Source organism: Sinocyclocheilus anshuiensis, unplaced genomic scaffold (assembly GCF_001515605.1).
Source record: "Sinocyclocheilus anshuiensis isolate Anshui unplaced genomic scaffold, SAMN03320099.WGS_v1.1 scaffold624, whole genome shotgun sequence".
NCBI lineage: Eukaryota > Metazoa > Chordata > Actinopteri > Cypriniformes > Cyprinidae > Sinocyclocheilus > Sinocyclocheilus anshuiensis.
This window is the reverse complement of record NW_015554128.1, coordinates 510,268-527,854: the sequence shown is the minus strand read 5'-3', so window position 1 is coordinate 527,854 and position 17,587 is coordinate 510,268. Positions and strand designations below refer to the sequence as shown.

Sequence of the window (17,587 nt, the reverse complement as noted above, 5' to 3'; positions counted from 1 at the left end):
TTTTAAAAAAAAAGGTCTTACTGACCCCAAAGTTTTGTGTTCATGCAAAGTGTGCATGCTCATATGCCCTATTTTTTAAAAGCTGTTTTAAAGCTAATCTAAAAAGTAATACTAATAATTTAACAACACTGTTAAATGCAATCTTTAGCAACGCTCAAAAGGTTTTCATATTATATTGTTGTAGTGCCTATATTCATCTGTAGCATTGATTCAGTTATAATAGTTCTTGTATAGTTTTCCCACACTTTATGGACGTAATCTCATATATGTAGAGATGTATTTACTGTTTGCCATTGATGCCTTGTCCTCCACGGTTGCTCACATTGACATTTTTATGATTGATTGTGTTTCACTCTGAGTGATATTTCACTAGTTGAGCCTCTATGTTAATTAAATTTCTCCATACAAACAATGCATATTACTTTGCTTTTGTTAAAAGTCCCGTTTGGGTTAGATTTATTAATAAATTATCCATAAAGAATGCCTTCTACATCATTTACTAATAAACTCTGCTAGAGGTGTGTGTGTGTGTGTGTGTGTGTGTGTGTGTGTATGTTTTTCTATCCTGGTGGGGACTTAAAGGGATACTCCACCCCAAAATGACAATTTTGTCCGCAAGCAGCGTACGCTATTCTGTGTCAGCCGCGACACAAGGATACGTTTTCTACGTGTATTTATGCTTTGATTTGAATGAAAACAGCGCATCCGTGCAGCGCGGCTTACACAGAAAAGCGTACGCTGCTTGCGTTTAGCGAATATTCTCCAAAATGGCGCTACGGTAATGCAGAGAGACACAGAGGAGACGAATTGTTGAATAAAGTCGTTCCGAAGACGAACGAAGCTTTTACGGGTTTGGAACGACATGGGAGTAAGTGATTAATGACAAAATTTTCATTTTGGGGTGGAGTATCCCTTTAATTTATAAATAACATGGTTGAACCACTGATGTCACATGGACTATTTTATCGATGTGCTTACTACCTTTTTGGGCCATAAAATGTTTCAGTTCTGTTGCTGTCTAACCAGGGTCAGAAAGCTCTTGCATTTCATCAAAAATATCTTAATTTGTGTTCTGAAGATGAACAAAGGTCTTACGGGTTTGGAACGATATGAAGGTGAGTAATTAATGACAGAATTTTCATTTTTGGGTGAACTATCCCTTTAACTAATTAACTAAACCAGCCAGACTTGCATTGTCAACCGGCTCAGCTTCAGTGCTTTGCAATGATATCTTCTGAAACTCTAGAGGAAACACATATGAGAGTCTTTTTCTCAGGAGAAAAAACTGAAAAAGCAGAAGATGCATCTCCATCTGCTCTTCATTTCTATCTAGGAGAAACAATTGAGATCTCACATTAAATAGATCAAATTTTCTTTCCTACGGGACATCACCAGGTGCTCAGAATGATACGCTGATCCAAAGACAGCTGCCGTTCTTTGATAAGTTCTCAGAGCATGGCACCAAGAGATTATTTCAATACATATCTACTGAGAGAGAGACGGAAGCAAACACCGAGACAAAGGGAGACAGTTTCCTGTATTGAAGGGCATCGTTTTTGTTTGAGTTCATTTCTTTCACACGTCCTTCATATTCTCTTTGTTGCTACGTATAGATGGCTAATATCCACAAAACGCTGCTTACATTTCTTTGAACCAATTCCACACAGGCAGTGCAAGTGAGCTGAAAGCTCTGCGTCATTTCGGCAGCGTCATGCTAATGTTAGATACTCATCCAGCTACTGAAGAAGGTGGAGGAGGATGGAGAATACTTTGTTTTTATTGCCACAATTTTATACACCTGCTTAAATCAGATCCCCCATAACCCATTTCATCTGGCACTCCACATTTCCAGGATTTGAAGCTTTTACACTAATGTTCAGTGGGTCTGGTTCATTTGGAATGAACTCTCTGCCAATGACGGTTGGACAGTAAAGTGCTTATTCAAATTCAAATAAAAGTGGTAGAAATGGTTTGGCGTTAGACATAGAGCTGGAATGACATAAATGGTCTCTCTCTTCGTCTCGCTCTATCTCACTTTGTGCTGTAGTTGTGATAAGTGAGTGATGTGCTTGCTGTTGTGGGATTAGTTGAAAATATGGCCCATACTTGTTCTTATACACTTGTATTTGGCTTTTTTATTTGCCATTCAAACCAGTGGTTCCAAATTAACGTATGTTGAATTGAATTGAATATTTTTAATTTAACATTTTTATTTATTTAAAAATAATTAAATTTTTAATTATGTGTGCTCATTTCCCCTATTTTTATATTTAGATTACTTTTTCCATAATCTAAAACTTAATCTTTAATAACAATAAAAAAATAATGATGACCCTTTTAAATGTAATATTTAGAAAATTACAGAATGAATATCCATTTTCAACTATACATTATAGTATTGTGATTCAGTTGTAACGTTAAAATCAATTATTTTAGAGTTTTATTTTATTATATGGAATATGGAATTGTAATATTTTATTCAATAAATGTTTTATTGAAATGTAATTATGCATGCTCATTTAGCTTATTTTTACATTTGGATTACCTTTGCAGTCATCTAAAAATCAATCTTTAATAACATTAGTAATTTAATCAAACTGTAAAATGTAACAGCAGATCTCTAAATTGATATCCATTTTTCATACTATACATTACAGTAGTGTGATTTGGTTATAGCGTTTTATTTTATTTTATTTTTTAAAAGAGAACAGATTTGTACTATTGGTCAAGAACAACCTAGAAACCATCTAGTAATTCCTTAGCAACAAGAACCTTATCATTGTGGCACAGACTTTGGAATAGGCAAGCATCAGTAAATGTTTCTGAAAAGCTTCAAATGTATATTTATATGCGCTGTTTACCTGCTTGTTTGTTGTCTTAATTGTGGTGTTTAAATTACTAATCTTTTGGAATTGGGTGGAAGTCAGCTTGGAGACTCTTCGGTTTTTTTTGGACATCAATATCCAGGTCTCGTTAGCTTTATTGAATCAATAAACAAGACCTTAAAAGTCCTCCTTTTCCTTTCTCTTTCTTTAATTCTAATAACACCTGTGATGGATGGATTGTGTAAGGTGGCTGTCAGCCAGAGGTCTAAATAACACGGTTAGGCACGAAGCCTCTGCCTCTCCACACAACCCTTCGCCTCACATGACCCAGACCTGTCAGCCTGCCTTTCCAGCACTGTCGGGCCTCTGGAATCTCATCAGAGATGCTGGAAATCTGCCCTAGCATCCGCCGCTCCACGCCAGCCAGGCAATTGAAGCTGGAGACTTAACCATGGCAGGGACTTCAGGCTAGGAATGGCGCTTCTGAGTTCTGGAATGTGCTTCTGTAGTTGCGTTAAAGAGCTGGCGAAGGTTTCGCCGCCACTTCCGTCACCCTCTCATTTCTCATGCCATTATCTGAGATACTGTCTCTTTATTACTTGCTGACTCTCTACCTCCTCCATATCCCTTTATCATTGAGGACATGTGGTTTCCGAAACCCTGCCCGAGGGCTGAGTTTAGCTGGCTGGAAAATGCACTAATCCTTTTTAGAGTGCTTCCTAATTCAAGCCTATTGAAGAGAGGAATAGAGATGCACTACTCTACGACACATGGACGGATTCCATCAGCGTACTGTACACTGACTCATCACAAGTTTTCAAGGGCACCCTATGCCTCTGAGCGGGGGAATTGTAAATGCATGAATCAGGGAATTGAAAGAAACATAAAACAAGCCGATAGAAGGCTAAAAACAAGGAGACAGAAAGAATTAGAGCATGTCTCCGGTCCTGATTTCAGTGTGGTAGTTTTGTTGCTGGCAGGGATGGAAAAAGAAACTCAACTTCCATTCAAGTTCATTTTCACTCTCTTCTCTGCCTCTCCCTGGTGGGCCTCAGACAGATCATTGCGGTCTCCGTGGGGAAGGTTAAGATTGTTGGTAATTTTGCACCTAAATTGATGTTGGACAGGGAGGGGAGAGGATAAGAAAGTGATCCTGTCCACCATGTTGTTTTTCCTTCTAAGAGGTAAGCAGCTGCATCCACAAACACTTCCTGGCTCACTTTATGCTTTAAAAAAACTATTTTCATAATTTACTCAACCTCATATTAGTCCAAACCTGTATGACTTTATTCTGCAGTACACAAAAGATATTTAAAATAATATTTCAAATGCTTTTGTCCATATAATGAACACCAGTGGGGTTCAAAACCACATTGAATTTATCATTTTAGGTAAACCTTCCCTTTAAGAAACTGTCTAAAAGAGGTGACCCAGCAGATGGAGGCTTACAGCAGTTATTCTCCAGCTCTTTTAACATCGCTCCCTTGATCAGAGTATTTCACAGATTTCCCACAAGGTTGTCACTTCATAATACAGTGTGAAAATGTTCATTTTTAATTAGCTTTTTCCAATGAATCTTTCTCTAGGAAATCACTTCTATAGGTGTGAACAGAGATCTTAAAGGGATAGTTCACCCAAAAATTACTCACCCTCATGTCGTAAGACCTTTGTTCATCTTAGGAACACAAATTAAAAGGGTCATGAACTGAGAAATCAAAATTCCTTTGATCTTTTAACATAATAAGAGGTCATTGTACTACAAAAGTTTCAGAACTCAAAACTTTCTCATTAGTCTAAAAACAGCTTATATTGAAGTTTTTTTTTTTCTTTGCGCACAAAAAGTATTCTCGTAGCTTCATACAAATAAGGTTGAACCTCTGATGTCACATGGACTATTTTAATGATGTCCTTACTACCTTTCTGGGCCATAAAACGTTTCAGTTCTGTTGCTGTCTAACCAGGCTCGGATTCTCTCGGATTTCATCAAAAATATCTTAATTTGTGTTCTGAAGATGAGCAAAGGTCTTACAGGTTTGGAACGACATGAAGGTGAGTAATTAATGACAGAATTTTCATTTTTGGGTTAACTATCCCTTTAATGAATATAGGCCAGTTGTGGCATCGGTATGATGCTGATGTGTAGCCAATCAATTAACACTTTGCCACCGCCATCTTTTTACACATTTATGGTTGAACCATCATTTATGTAAAGGCACACAAGGATGCTTGTTATTGCATCACATGTTCGCATTCTTTTCCCCAACTACACATCATTTGAGCTCGTCAGCGTTATTGTGACTCATGGCACTTTAAAAAATACAGAGACCACAGTTATCTGAATCAGTGTTTTTGCACCTCGCTGAGCTGTGAAAGGGAAATTAGCTGAACAGCATCTCTGTTAAAAAAGCTTTCTCTGTGGTAGGGAACTCTAATCGTGCGGAATAAGGTTTCGGGTTTATAAAGCCGTAGATTTGATCTGGTCACGAGGTGCCGAATGAGTAAAATCTGATTGTGAAACATTACGTGGACTCAGCTATGAAACAAAACCCAGGATTGAGTCACTGTCCATTACCGTTGCAAATAAATTAATGGGTGTGTGTTCCCCACGTCATTTAAAGAACAAACACTAACTTTTTACAAATTGACAGGCTCAGGCTGTGCTGTCTACACTCAGGAGTAAATGATAGTTTGATTGCTTTTATGCTTGAATAGCTGCCAGAGAAGCGACCTTGGTGTTTTTCCTGACTTTAGAAGGAAAGCCTTTTCCCTTTTTTGTCAGGAAGGACTGTTTGTGTTTGGATTGAAAGGTTGTGTTATGGTGCTATGACTTCTTTTGAAAATCACTGTGTAAAATAACTGCCCCTACCCTCGACTGTGCCACGGCTTCGTAATGATACCCATTAAGCCCTTGAGTTCAGGACACTGCCACTGATCTGTCTTTTTGACTGCATGTGGGTGTCTTTGAAAGTTGTGGATGGGAATATGCAAATCAAAGCAATATCACAGCATCAGACCTCTTACATGGGAAATTTCAAGCAAGAGTTTGTACATTACACAACCTCATAAGGTCATACAGCCACTCACTTTGAATCACTTCCAGTTGATCTTAAGGAAGTCCTGTGCAATTTGAATAAAATGTTGACAAAGTAATGGGGTTGAGGCTTGCAGTCTAATTCTGCGGTCACATTTATTGTAGTTCAGAAAATTGCAATACTATGGAGCCCTTAAGGGGACATAGTGATGGAAAAAAATATGAAGTGGGAGGAAAATGTTCAATGCGTTTGTGGTGTTTCGCAAAATGTTGTGTTCCCTCAAGTGTTGAGTTTGTCTGAGAAACTTTGCGTTCACTTGCAAAACCTTTTGTGAATAAGCACTACATTTCTTGGGGAAATGCAAAACATTTGTGAGAGAACGCAAAAGTATTGAAAAATAAATTTTCCTCCCATCTCAATTTTTTTCATCTCCATGTCTCTTTAGGGGCTCTTTTTAGTAAAAATCCACATGATCGGGAATTTTGTGAGGGCAAAACATTTTCCCAGGCAGATTTCCCATCAGGTTCAGATGGGCGGATTCACCGCTTTGACCAACAGAAAGCTGCTTGGTTTGAAAGTGACTTATTTACAACAGACAATGGACCTTTTTTCAGATGAAATTTTGTTGGAATTAGGCTAGTGTAACTCACATTACCAGTTAAAATCAGCACAGAAGATACCAAACTCTCGAGTTTACCTTGCTACCACCTGACTAGCCATCCTGAGCCATGCCAGTAACATCTTCTTATAAATGGTGTGCATAAAATCTCTTTTTACCATAGGCAATTCCCTTATGCAATACATTACAGCTACAAACAACCTTCAAAACAAGCCGATATAAAAACTGTATTGTTTATTCATGAGGTGTTCCCAGCTATCAACCATTCGTCATGATAACTGTCACCTCGCCAAAAGACAAAACGCGGAAAATGACGCTTTATTGCAAACAAAGGCTTTACAACCTCAGCATGAAAGGAATTTGTTGCAATTTGGGGCTATTGCCCTTCATATGAGCACACACAAATGTTTCATTAGACTGGCTGAATGATGTTAATTGTGAGGAAAAGAAAAGAAAATCAAACCACCTGCTAGGCAGGTTAACTAGCTAACGTGCTTGTTAGCATAAAATAGTTTTGATCTCATTCACAGCTTGAGAGAGATAGATCCTGATGGATGCATCTGAATAATACGTTTTCTCCTCTATGTGATAAAGGACTTCATCCTGAAAGTATGTACTGTAATTCCACATGCCCTGGAGAATAAATGCAGTCACAATCACAGTGCGTTTTGAATTACTAGTACACAGCAGGTTTTGTGGAAGGCTGAGAGAGTGTTTTCACGTTGTGTATTTGCTCAGTAATCAGAAACGAATCTTAACGATCTGCATAATGGCCTGCCAAGAGCCCCTGCTTTCAACCTGTGTGGACACCTCCCTCCTCAGCAATTATTGATTTGATGAAATACAATACATCTAGAGCCTTAATCAGAAGCTATTGTTGCCCACCTAAGCTTTACACATTTAACAAGATCACCAATTTTTTAACTTGCTCCTTGTGTTCAGACTTGTGAGTATAAGACTTTATTTTAAACCTGCAGAATTTGAACATGCAGATGTTTGGAAGAATCATCTTAGTAAATCAGTTCTTTTGAACTCTTTGATTAACTTGTGTTTCAACTTAATTTGTTTGCATCATCACTCAAAAATCTTTCTAGATATTTGCTATGACATTTTTACATGCCTTGTTTTCATAAATAAAGACTAATTATTTTTACCTCTACAAATTAAAGTGATAAAATTTAATTATATGGTCTGTTGATTTAACTTTTTTTTAATTCATTTCGTGTATTTTACTTCTTGCGTTTAACAGTTTGGTTGCACAATTTTATATGTATAATATTTTATTTATTTATTTATCACATGACTGTGTGAACTGAATTAATTTTGTTTAATGCCACTGATTCATTTAGAAATTACCCAGTTGACTAACTTTGAATTATTTACTCAACTGATTCATTCAGGAATAAAACACCACTACTATGTGTTGCTTGTAGATGCTCAACTATTAATTCAACTGTGCCTTTTTCTTCTTTTTTTTCTTTTTTTGTTTAACTTTTTTGTCGGTGGAGCAAAAATAGCAAATATCTGGTGATGTTGTGTCTAAAATGTACATTACTTAATATTAAATTGTTTACATTCATAAAAGATTTCTAATTTGCTTACAAAGATAAAGGATCATGGCAGGTGAATTAATCTGAGTTACAACTACAAAATAACAGTTCCAATGCTGTCATGATACTGCAGGGGTGTGGATTAGCTCTTATCATTCCTCTCATTGCGCTAGTCTCAGTTTTTGTTGTGTCCTGAGCAGAGTATGTGAGTGGAGCGGCGTGATTTTGCCTGGAGCTAGGAGCGGATTTTTTGAAAGTCGGAGCGTTGAGGTTTTCACTCGCTCCGCTCCGCTGCGGGAGGTTAAAGCATGTTGTAAGTTGTACAGATTGCTGATCTCTGCTCGAAACTAATGTGCTACTACATTGCTGCACACGGACAGAAAACACAAGCTCGCACATAACGTACAGATCGCGCACATACATTCAGGAATGAAAAACATTTGGTCAACGCTGTCATGTGATTTTTCAGCTTAAAAACGGAAAAGTTACAGCATATTCTTTCTGTTTTTGAAGTAACTACCCTCAGCTTCGCCATAGTTCGCCACGCTGCACAGACAAGTAAGCTAAGCAAGTTAAGCAGTCATTTAATATGGACTTGGGCTAATTATAGTGTTCCAATAAACCATGTTAAAACTATTCTTCTAGTATTATGCATTTATTTTTCGTTTAATATAATTTTTGAACAGAACTTTGATTTTTCAAGCATAGTGAAATAATTTAGCCACGGAGCGAAGGCGGAGCGGTGTTTCTGATCAGTGGAGCGAGGAGTGGAGCGGGAGCGGGAAATGGTGAACTCGGAGCGGAGCTGGAGCGAAGTGATTTGAATGCTTGGAGCGCGGAGGGGAAATTGTTGCCGCTCCACTCCGCTCACATACTCTGGTCCTGAGCATGAGTGCTTAGAGGCCAAGAGCCTGAAGCATATTCATTAGTGTCATTTTCCTGTTTTGTTGTATGTCATGTTCATGTGTGCCCAATAATATTTGTGTATGTTTTTGTGTAAAACGGCAGATGTAATGAAGGTTCTGGTGAAGCGAGGCCACCGCCTCAACACATCTGCAGTCTCATGGGCTGTCTGGTCCTTTTCTTTGGTCCCTATCGTCCTGTTCTCCGCTTTGTCTCAGAGAAACAATGAGCTCCAATGGGACACAGATGAATGGAGAGAATAGCTCTAGCAGTGCACAAACAAAACCCAGAGCCAGCTGCAATTTCTTTAGACAGTGAAGTTCATCCACACCATGGCACAGAGCTGCTGAGATGTGTGCAGTACTGTAGGAATCATCAGTGACAACCATAATAAGCTATTTATTTATTTATCACTGTCGCCTGCAAGAACTAATTAGAATTTAATTAAAGGATAAAGATAATGTGTCTGTATTTGGGTGCATTGAGAGCTCTGTTGCGAAGACAGCACCCCTAGAATTTGTCTGTACAAGCATGGACTGAATTTGAAGTGAGTTGAACTGAATGTGAACTGGTTGTAAATTGGACAATGCCACACTGTTCACTAGTGCAAACTCTCTCTTTGTCTCTTTAGACATGGGACACGTTGTGCCGGGGAGGTGGCGGCAGCAGCAAACAATGGCGTCTGTGGAGTGGGTGTGGCCTACAATGCCAAAATCGGAGGTGAGTGAAGAATCCGATTGATAGGTGATTAGAAATTAGCATATGGTAATAGGATCAATCAGATAGGTCACGCATTAAAACTATCCAAGCATTCTCTCATTTCCTGCCCTTTGTGCATTTAATGGCTGATGTCATCATGCTGCTATGGACTAATCTCAAACGCTTTATCTTTCAATTATAAAACACATCCATTAAGGTGAATATCTCAGAAATATCTTGGCTATTCCAGTCACATTGAGTGCATTCAGGGCCAGACCGCTGCAGGCACACACAAATTCCATATCTCTTATTTTAATAGTCTTTGTAGGAAAATATTTCTCCATCCAGATGAGGGTGATTAAGGCAGAGGGCATTGCCTGAGCCTGCATGTGATTTCTGTGTTTCTGTGTGTGTATCTTTGTAATAAGAGGATAAGTCTGTCCGTGTGTGTGTGTGTGCCTACTTAACCATATTTTGGGGACAAATTTGTACCCAAAAGTGAGCTAAACCTGACAAAATCTCCAAAAACCTCCCTTTGGGGACGTCCTCATTTGTAAAACTGGTATAAAAATAAAGTAAACAAAGTTTTTTTTTAAATTGTAAAAATGCAGAAAGTTTCCTGTAAGGGGTAGGTTTAGGTGTAGGGTTGGTGTAGGGTGATAGAATATACAGTTTGTACAGTATAAAAACCATTACGCCTATGGAATGTCCCCATTTAGATAGCTAAGTAAATGTATGTGTGTGTGTCTAAAGACAGCAGATGTTGCAGATCTAATTGGCGACTGGGTCGTTTGTGTGTGTGGGGGGTGCGTTAACTGTCTGAATCCTGTTGCTAGGATTATTATTAATCAAACAAATGGCCACAGAATCATTCTTATTAATTAGATTCTTTAAAATTCTGTCAACTTCATCAAAAGGAGTATTTTCCAGATTTTATTTTAACATTTTGCAATGACTATATATACTATGGCGTTTTAGTCCTACGTTAAAAAAATTTAAAAAATACGATATTAAAGTCGTCATATTTTGAGAAAAAAGTCCAAAATTATGAGAATAAAGTCGTAGCAATACGAGAATAAATTCAAAATATTTTGAGAGTAAAGTCAATATTACGAGAATTAAGTTGTAGCAATTACGAGATTAAAGTTATAATATTTTGAGAGTATAGTCCGGATTGGGAGCACCGGGATTAATTCCGGTGGCCTGGCAACTGATATGAATATATGTGGGTTTATTAGCAAAAATCATACCATGTGTCATATACTTGCAGGGACAGTATGCTTGGAAATAATATTTCACATCTTCGAATGCATTCATTATTTGTATTGTGCCAGCCACCCAATAATAGCAGTAAGCTTTTTCAAGTAAGTCATCTACAAGTTACACAAACCATGTTCCTGTGATAGGTTAATGATATGAAAATTTGACGGGATTGGTTACATGTTTGTAATGGTCAGAAACGGGCTGTTTCAGATTGCAGTCTTGAGGTTGTCTTTGGTACACTGCAGTTTGCTCAGCAATGGTGTTGACTGATGAATTTGCATATAATTTGTCTTTAAGCATATTAAAAACACTCATTGGTCTAAATCCTTCTCCATATAGTTTTATATTTAACATCGAATATGTTCTGGATGGCTGTGCATTTGTCTTCATGCAGCATTTTTGCTTTCAGTGGCAGTAGAAAGTTTTGTGCTGGAATCTTTTGCACCTTCGTTTAGGGGCAGGCAATATACTTGTTAACATAATTAACCGAAATTATTTTATTATTAATTTAATTAATTAATAGACATTTGTTAACCGGTAGATCATTTGATTTTAAGCCATTGAAACGCAATCAGCAGCGAGAGAGAACTCATTTTGCATATTTGCTATAGTGCGCACTGTCTGAGAGACTATTTCTGAGACTGTGCTTGTAGTCATTTTTGCTGCTTTATGTTAAATACACACACTTGTATGTGTCAAAATGCCCATCTTTGCAAGTATCCTCGTAAACACAGTAATTTAGGTCTTAAGTGAGGACAAACAGCTGAGAAAGAAAACACATGTGTAACAGTACATTGGATCCGGGCAGCTCTTAAAGTAACAGCATTCCTGCTGTCTGTCATTCATGTTAATCAAACAACAAAAGAGAGAAAATCTCTCACTGCTCTTGTCTAAATCACTTTTGTAACTTTAGAGAATAAGAAGAAATATATATTTAATTTACACAGTGAAGAATATGCAGTGTTTTTATATATTTGATTACTTTATACAATGTATGTAGCATTTCTTATTTATTTGTTCTGTAGTTTGTTTGTCCTATTGCTTGTAATTAGTTTCTTATTCTTATTTCATTGCTGACTGTTTGCTTGTCTTCAGTGAGCTTGAGTTTTTTTGTGATGTTGACACTGGTGACAAGAATTATGACATTTCTAATGGTATCAAAAATTTTGATGTCATAAAGACCTTATTTAAAGCAAAAATAACTGTCGTGATATGTATCGTTACCATGACATGATATAAGATTTTGGTCAAACCGTCCACCCCTCCCTTCATTAATTGTTTTTCCATTCTCCCTTCCAAATGTCCATCAGGCTTACAGACAGTACATTTTCACAAAACCGATTTTTCCTGTCTCTCTGGTATCTTCATTAATGCTCTTTCTATCCGCCTCTGTTCTGCATGCAGGTGTGCGGATGTTGGACGGAGAGGTAACAGATGTTGTGGAGGCTCAGTCTCTGAGCTTGAACTCCCAGCACATCCACATTTACAGCGCCAGCTGGGGCCCAGAGGATGATGGGAAGACAGTGGATGGCCCTGCCAAACTGGCCAAAGAAGCTTTCCTGCAGGGGGTTACTGAGGTCAGTATAGACTGGAAGAGATTTTACCACTGGAGGTCTCTGTACTGTTGGTTGCTGGTAGGCGCTAAATCACTAGACATGTCTACAAATAACTCATGTCACTGAAACTCTCATTGAAAATGAATGACTTCCAGTCACAGTGTCTCCTCAAGTCAGTGTTAGTGTGATTGCTCACGTCGGGTCATCCGAGCAGATTTTAGATCAGCTAAATGTGTCACAGCTGCCATCGACTCCCATCAGCACCTCTGCTAGAGGAACCGAGCTGGACAGGGTGAGCTGTAGAAGATGTCATCGCCTGTTTAAATGCATTTACGGAGAGGGAATTGAGAAGGATGTGCGCTTTGACAAACACAGGATTACAGAGAATACTATATTTAGGGAGATTACTGTGATCTTGGCAGAAGATGAGCATTTGTTTTCTGTTTTCGTTTTTGATATGTTAAATCTTTCTTGTGTGGCACACATACGCTTATCCCTTTTGATTTTATACCTTGATAGAGTTTCAGCACACACACATCGCACTATGAATATGAAAATCAGTTTGTTTTTATCCATGATTCAAAAATTAGACTGTCTTGTTCCTTTCACCTATTTCTTTTTTCTTTTTTAAATGTTTTTGTAAGTGTTTTAATCTCATCAATGCTGAATATATTTGATCAAAAATGCAGTATAAATAGTAATATTGTGAAATATATTTAATTTAAAGAAAAAGTAATGAACAATAATAAATATATTTGTTATTTATATTTATAGAAAATAAATTAAAATAAATGATTTTCTATTTTATTTTCAAATATAATTTATTCCTGTGATGGCGAAGCTGAATTTTCAGCATCATTACTCCAGTCTTCAGTGTCACACGATCCTTCAGAAATCATTCTAATATGCTGATTTAGTGCTCAAGAAACATTTCTTATTATTGTTGAAAACAGTTCAAATAGAAATCTTTTGTAACATTCTAAATGTCTGTACTGTCAGTTTTGATCAATTTAATGTGTCTTTGCTGTATAAAAGTATTAATTCCTTTAAAAAAATCCTTGAGAACCCCAAACATTTGAGCAGTAGTGTATGTACAGTTATGGATATAAACAAACCTCTAAACTTAAGCGGGTAAGTCATCATGCACCATTTGTACTACAGACATGAATGATGCTTCAAATCGTGTGGCTTACTGAGGAGAGGCTATTACTGAGTGGTATTACTTTTCTAAGAAATCAGACTTGCAATTTTTGCCCGGGGGAATGATAATACAAGTGAAAAAACACAATTGAAAAAGGAACTTGTAAAAATCTAGACTTTTCTACACACATCTTGTTTGTTCATTTCAGTACTCTTTTTATTCCACTTTCTTTTATAAACCTTCTGCCATCAAGTATTTTAAACCATATGCTCACAACTTCTCCTCAGACAGAATGTCACAGCAGCATTGAAAATGTGTTGAAAATTCAACAAAATTCGTCCCTCTTCACCCCCATGAGTGTGTTGACGCATTCTAACAGCCATGTAGGAATCTTGCGTTATCTTCGTAATAATTTAGTAAAATATCATTAATGGAATTAAATTCAAACCACCTGCTTTCACCTCACACTGCAGAAATTATGAGATTTGTCACAGCGAGAAAAGAGCATGTAGTGTTTGACAGGCAAAGGATCTGACCTTTTTAGGATGGCTGCCTGCTGCGAGTGCCGCTTCTGCTTCATCCTGAACGTGTGCTTGGCAGGGTTGGGGAGTAACGGAATACATGTAACGGCGTTACGTAATCAGGATACAAAAATCTAGTAACTGTAATCCGTTACAGTTACATCAAAAAACGAAGTATTCAGATTACAGTTGCATTTTGTAAAAAGTGGGAATACTATCAGGATTACATTTGTTTCATTTAAAATTAAATAAATGAGTATTTTGACATAACTATAGCGCTGCATAGTTCCTGGTTCTGTTGACACACGTTGACTCACGTGAGCCGCCTGCTGGTGCGTGCGCAAATAACACCCGTCTACAATTATTCTCCTCAAACGCGGGATGACTGAGACGCTGCTACAGTAAATTAATTACGATGCTTCCTGCTGTGAAAAAAGTTTTCATGTCTGGAAATTTCACAGTTATTTTGTTTTCAAAGAGGAAAAAGGAAATAACAGTTGTACAGCGTAAGCTATGCATGAAGACTCTTGCTTTAACAAAGGCTACTCAGCCAACTTGAACATTTGCAGGTACGAGTCCGACTAGCATGGAAATCATCATGTTAGCAAAAATTTCGTGTTTGTTAGTGATTAAAAATTCCATGGTGTGCATGACTGCAGTTGCGTGTAAGTGTTCTAGCGGAAAATGAGCCTGAAAATGTAGAAATTAACACGAGAGTCCCCACACCCCGGATCAGTCAATGAAATAAAGATCATAGCATTTCACATGCATTTCGATATGTAGACTTATTTTAAAATAGACTAATATGTATATGATGTAAATTTTTTAATGTTGTGTATAAAGTATATTTATTTTTACTTGTACATGTTAAAGAAATAAGAAAAATAAAACTGTAATACTAAACTGTATCGCCACTAGATGTCTGCATAGCCTTTTATATAAATATACGGGCTGTAATATCTAGATGGTGAAACAAGACACGATTTTTAATAGTTTCAAATAGTTTTTAGTATAGTTTTTATTAGTTTTAATTTTAAAGTCGTAGTTAAATAAAAGTACTTAGATATTGCTTTTCTGACTTATTCACATATGTAACTTGAAGTAATCCAAAAGTAATCAGATTACATTACTTTTATATTGTGGTACTTGGGTTACGTTACTGAATATTTTTTTAATGAAGTAATTTGTAACTGTAACGGAATACATTTTAAAAGTAACCCTCCCAACCCTGGTCCTTGGTAATCGCAGACATGCTTTTGTCAGAGCGTTACAAAAAGATTCAATCTTTTGTCTTGTCTGGGTGAATAATGGCACTTTGATACAGCCGTGCTGAATGAGTTTGACTGCTGTTAATTTTGGTGGGATTTAAAACTGATTTCTCCCTCTAGTAATTTACTTAAATTACGCATCGCATAAACATCTGCCTCAGCGGTGCGACTCTCGCTTTTTGTCTCTTCGCACTTTATCCCTTTAGCTCTTTATCCCCACTTTTATCATTCCTAGAATTGTGCCTCTAAATATTTTAAACCAGATTGCGGCATTTCAAACAAACAAACAAACCGTTTATGGCCACAATAATCCTGAGTCAGTCAGCTGTGAATATTACCCATATGGACAGCATAAGATAGAACAGAAACTTTAATCAAATTCTGCCGACTTGCTTGACTGCAGTGAGAGAGGAGATTAATATATGAGAACAGAAACGTGGCGCTTTGTCAGCTGTCCAGCCAGTATTGCTAAAGCATTAAATACAGCAGATTTCAGAGGTCACGGTATTAGTTTGAAATTAATCATGACAGCCATAATTGGCTTGTTCAATTGGATTTTTGTGGGCTATTGTAATAGAGATGAGGCCTGTGCGCACAGACATTAATAGACACTACACAGATGTTTGATTCATAAATACATTTGTCTCACACAGCCAGACGTTTGATTTGCATAAAGACTATCAGCAGCTAATCCTGGCGAAGAATCCCCCACTTGTATTTTTTAAAGATTTGATGCCACAGACCTCACAAATCCCATGATTAGTTCTACCTCAGAACGTTGTATCAGCCCAGCAACTTGTAAGCATTAGTTTGTTTCCAGGAGGAATAAACCTTTGCGTCAAGTCTCAAAAGGCCAGCCAATCAGTTTGGAACAGGCAATTTTTAATTAGTACTTGCCAATTATGTGAACGGACTGTAGGATGAGACTATAAATACTAGTGTCTATGTTTATTGACATTATCGTTCAAATGTTTGGGGTCTTTTTTATTTATTTTTTTTTTTTTGAGCAGCAATTTAGCATATTAGAATGATTTCTGAAGGATCATGTGACACTGAAGACGGGAGTAATGATGCTGAAAATTCTGCTTAACCATCACAGGAGTAAATTACATCTTAAAACATATTCAAATAGAAAATAGTTCATTTAAATTGTAATAATATTATACAATATTTATGTTTCAGCATAAGAAATTTTAAAAAGCATAAAAACATACACACCCCAAAATTTGAATGGTAGTGAAAAGTACTTTGTAAGGAGTAATTGACCAGGTTGTATGCATCTGTTCTAGGGTCGAGGTGGACTGGGCTCTATCTTCGTGTGGGCATCGGGTAACGGAGGGCGAGAGCGGGACAGCTGTAACTGTGACGGATACACCAACAGTATCTACACGCGCTCCATCAGCTTAAAAAGCATAAAAACATACACACCCCAAAATTTGAATGGTAGTGAAAAGTACTTTGTAAGGAGTAATTGACCAGGTTGTATGCATCTGTTCTAGGGTCGAGGTGGACTGGGCTCTATCTTCGTGTGGGCATCGGGTAACGGAGGGCGAGAGCGGGACAGCTGTAACTGTGACGGATACACCAACAGTATCTACACGCTCTCCATCAGCAGCACCACACAGTATGGCAATGTGCCGTGGTACAGTGAGGCCTGTTCCTCCACCCTCGCCACCACCTATAGCAGTGGAAACCTCAACGAGAAACAGATTGTACGTTCATATGAGCAAACAAACCTCCATACCTGTTTAGCATAGTCACAAATGTTAGTCATATGATAATCTCATGCAGAGGCATTTTTGTAAGTATTTTCATAAAGGAACACACTGCATCTTCACATATAAAATCTTTTATTTTTGTTATCTAAATATCCTGAGATTAAATGTTAATATTTACAAATATCATTTATAATTTAATATTTATAAATATTACTTTTTAAATATCTTTTTGTGTTAAGCATAAACATTAAGCAAAGTTTCAGTTTAAATATATTCATTTTTATATATAATACATCAAATTAATATATAAAAATATATATATTCAAATAATAATTTTTTTAAGTATACATTTAAAAGAAATTAATACTTTTATTCAACAAGGAACTTTCTATTCATTAAAGAATCTGCATCACAGAAGGATCATGTGACACTGAAGACTGGAGTAATGGCTGCCAAAATTCAGTTTTGCCATCAAAGGAATAAATTACCTAT

The 17,587-nt window shown here is 37.1% G+C and overlaps 1 protein-coding gene across 1 annotated transcript in view; it reads left to right on the top strand.

Annotated features, from left to right (window-relative positions):
* LOC107670216 (furin-1-like) overlaps nt 1-17,587 on the top strand; it is a 119,775-nt gene that overhangs the window by 89,920 nt on the left and 12,268 nt on the right. The window contains exons 7-9 of the mRNA XM_016462749.1: nt 9,561-9,649; nt 12,296-12,468; nt 16,877-17,089. Coding sequence (XP_016318235.1) covers nt 9,561-9,649; nt 12,296-12,468; nt 16,877-17,089 — 475 coding nt within the window. The remainder of the gene's footprint in view (nt 1-9,560; nt 9,650-12,295; nt 12,469-16,876; nt 17,090-17,587) is intronic.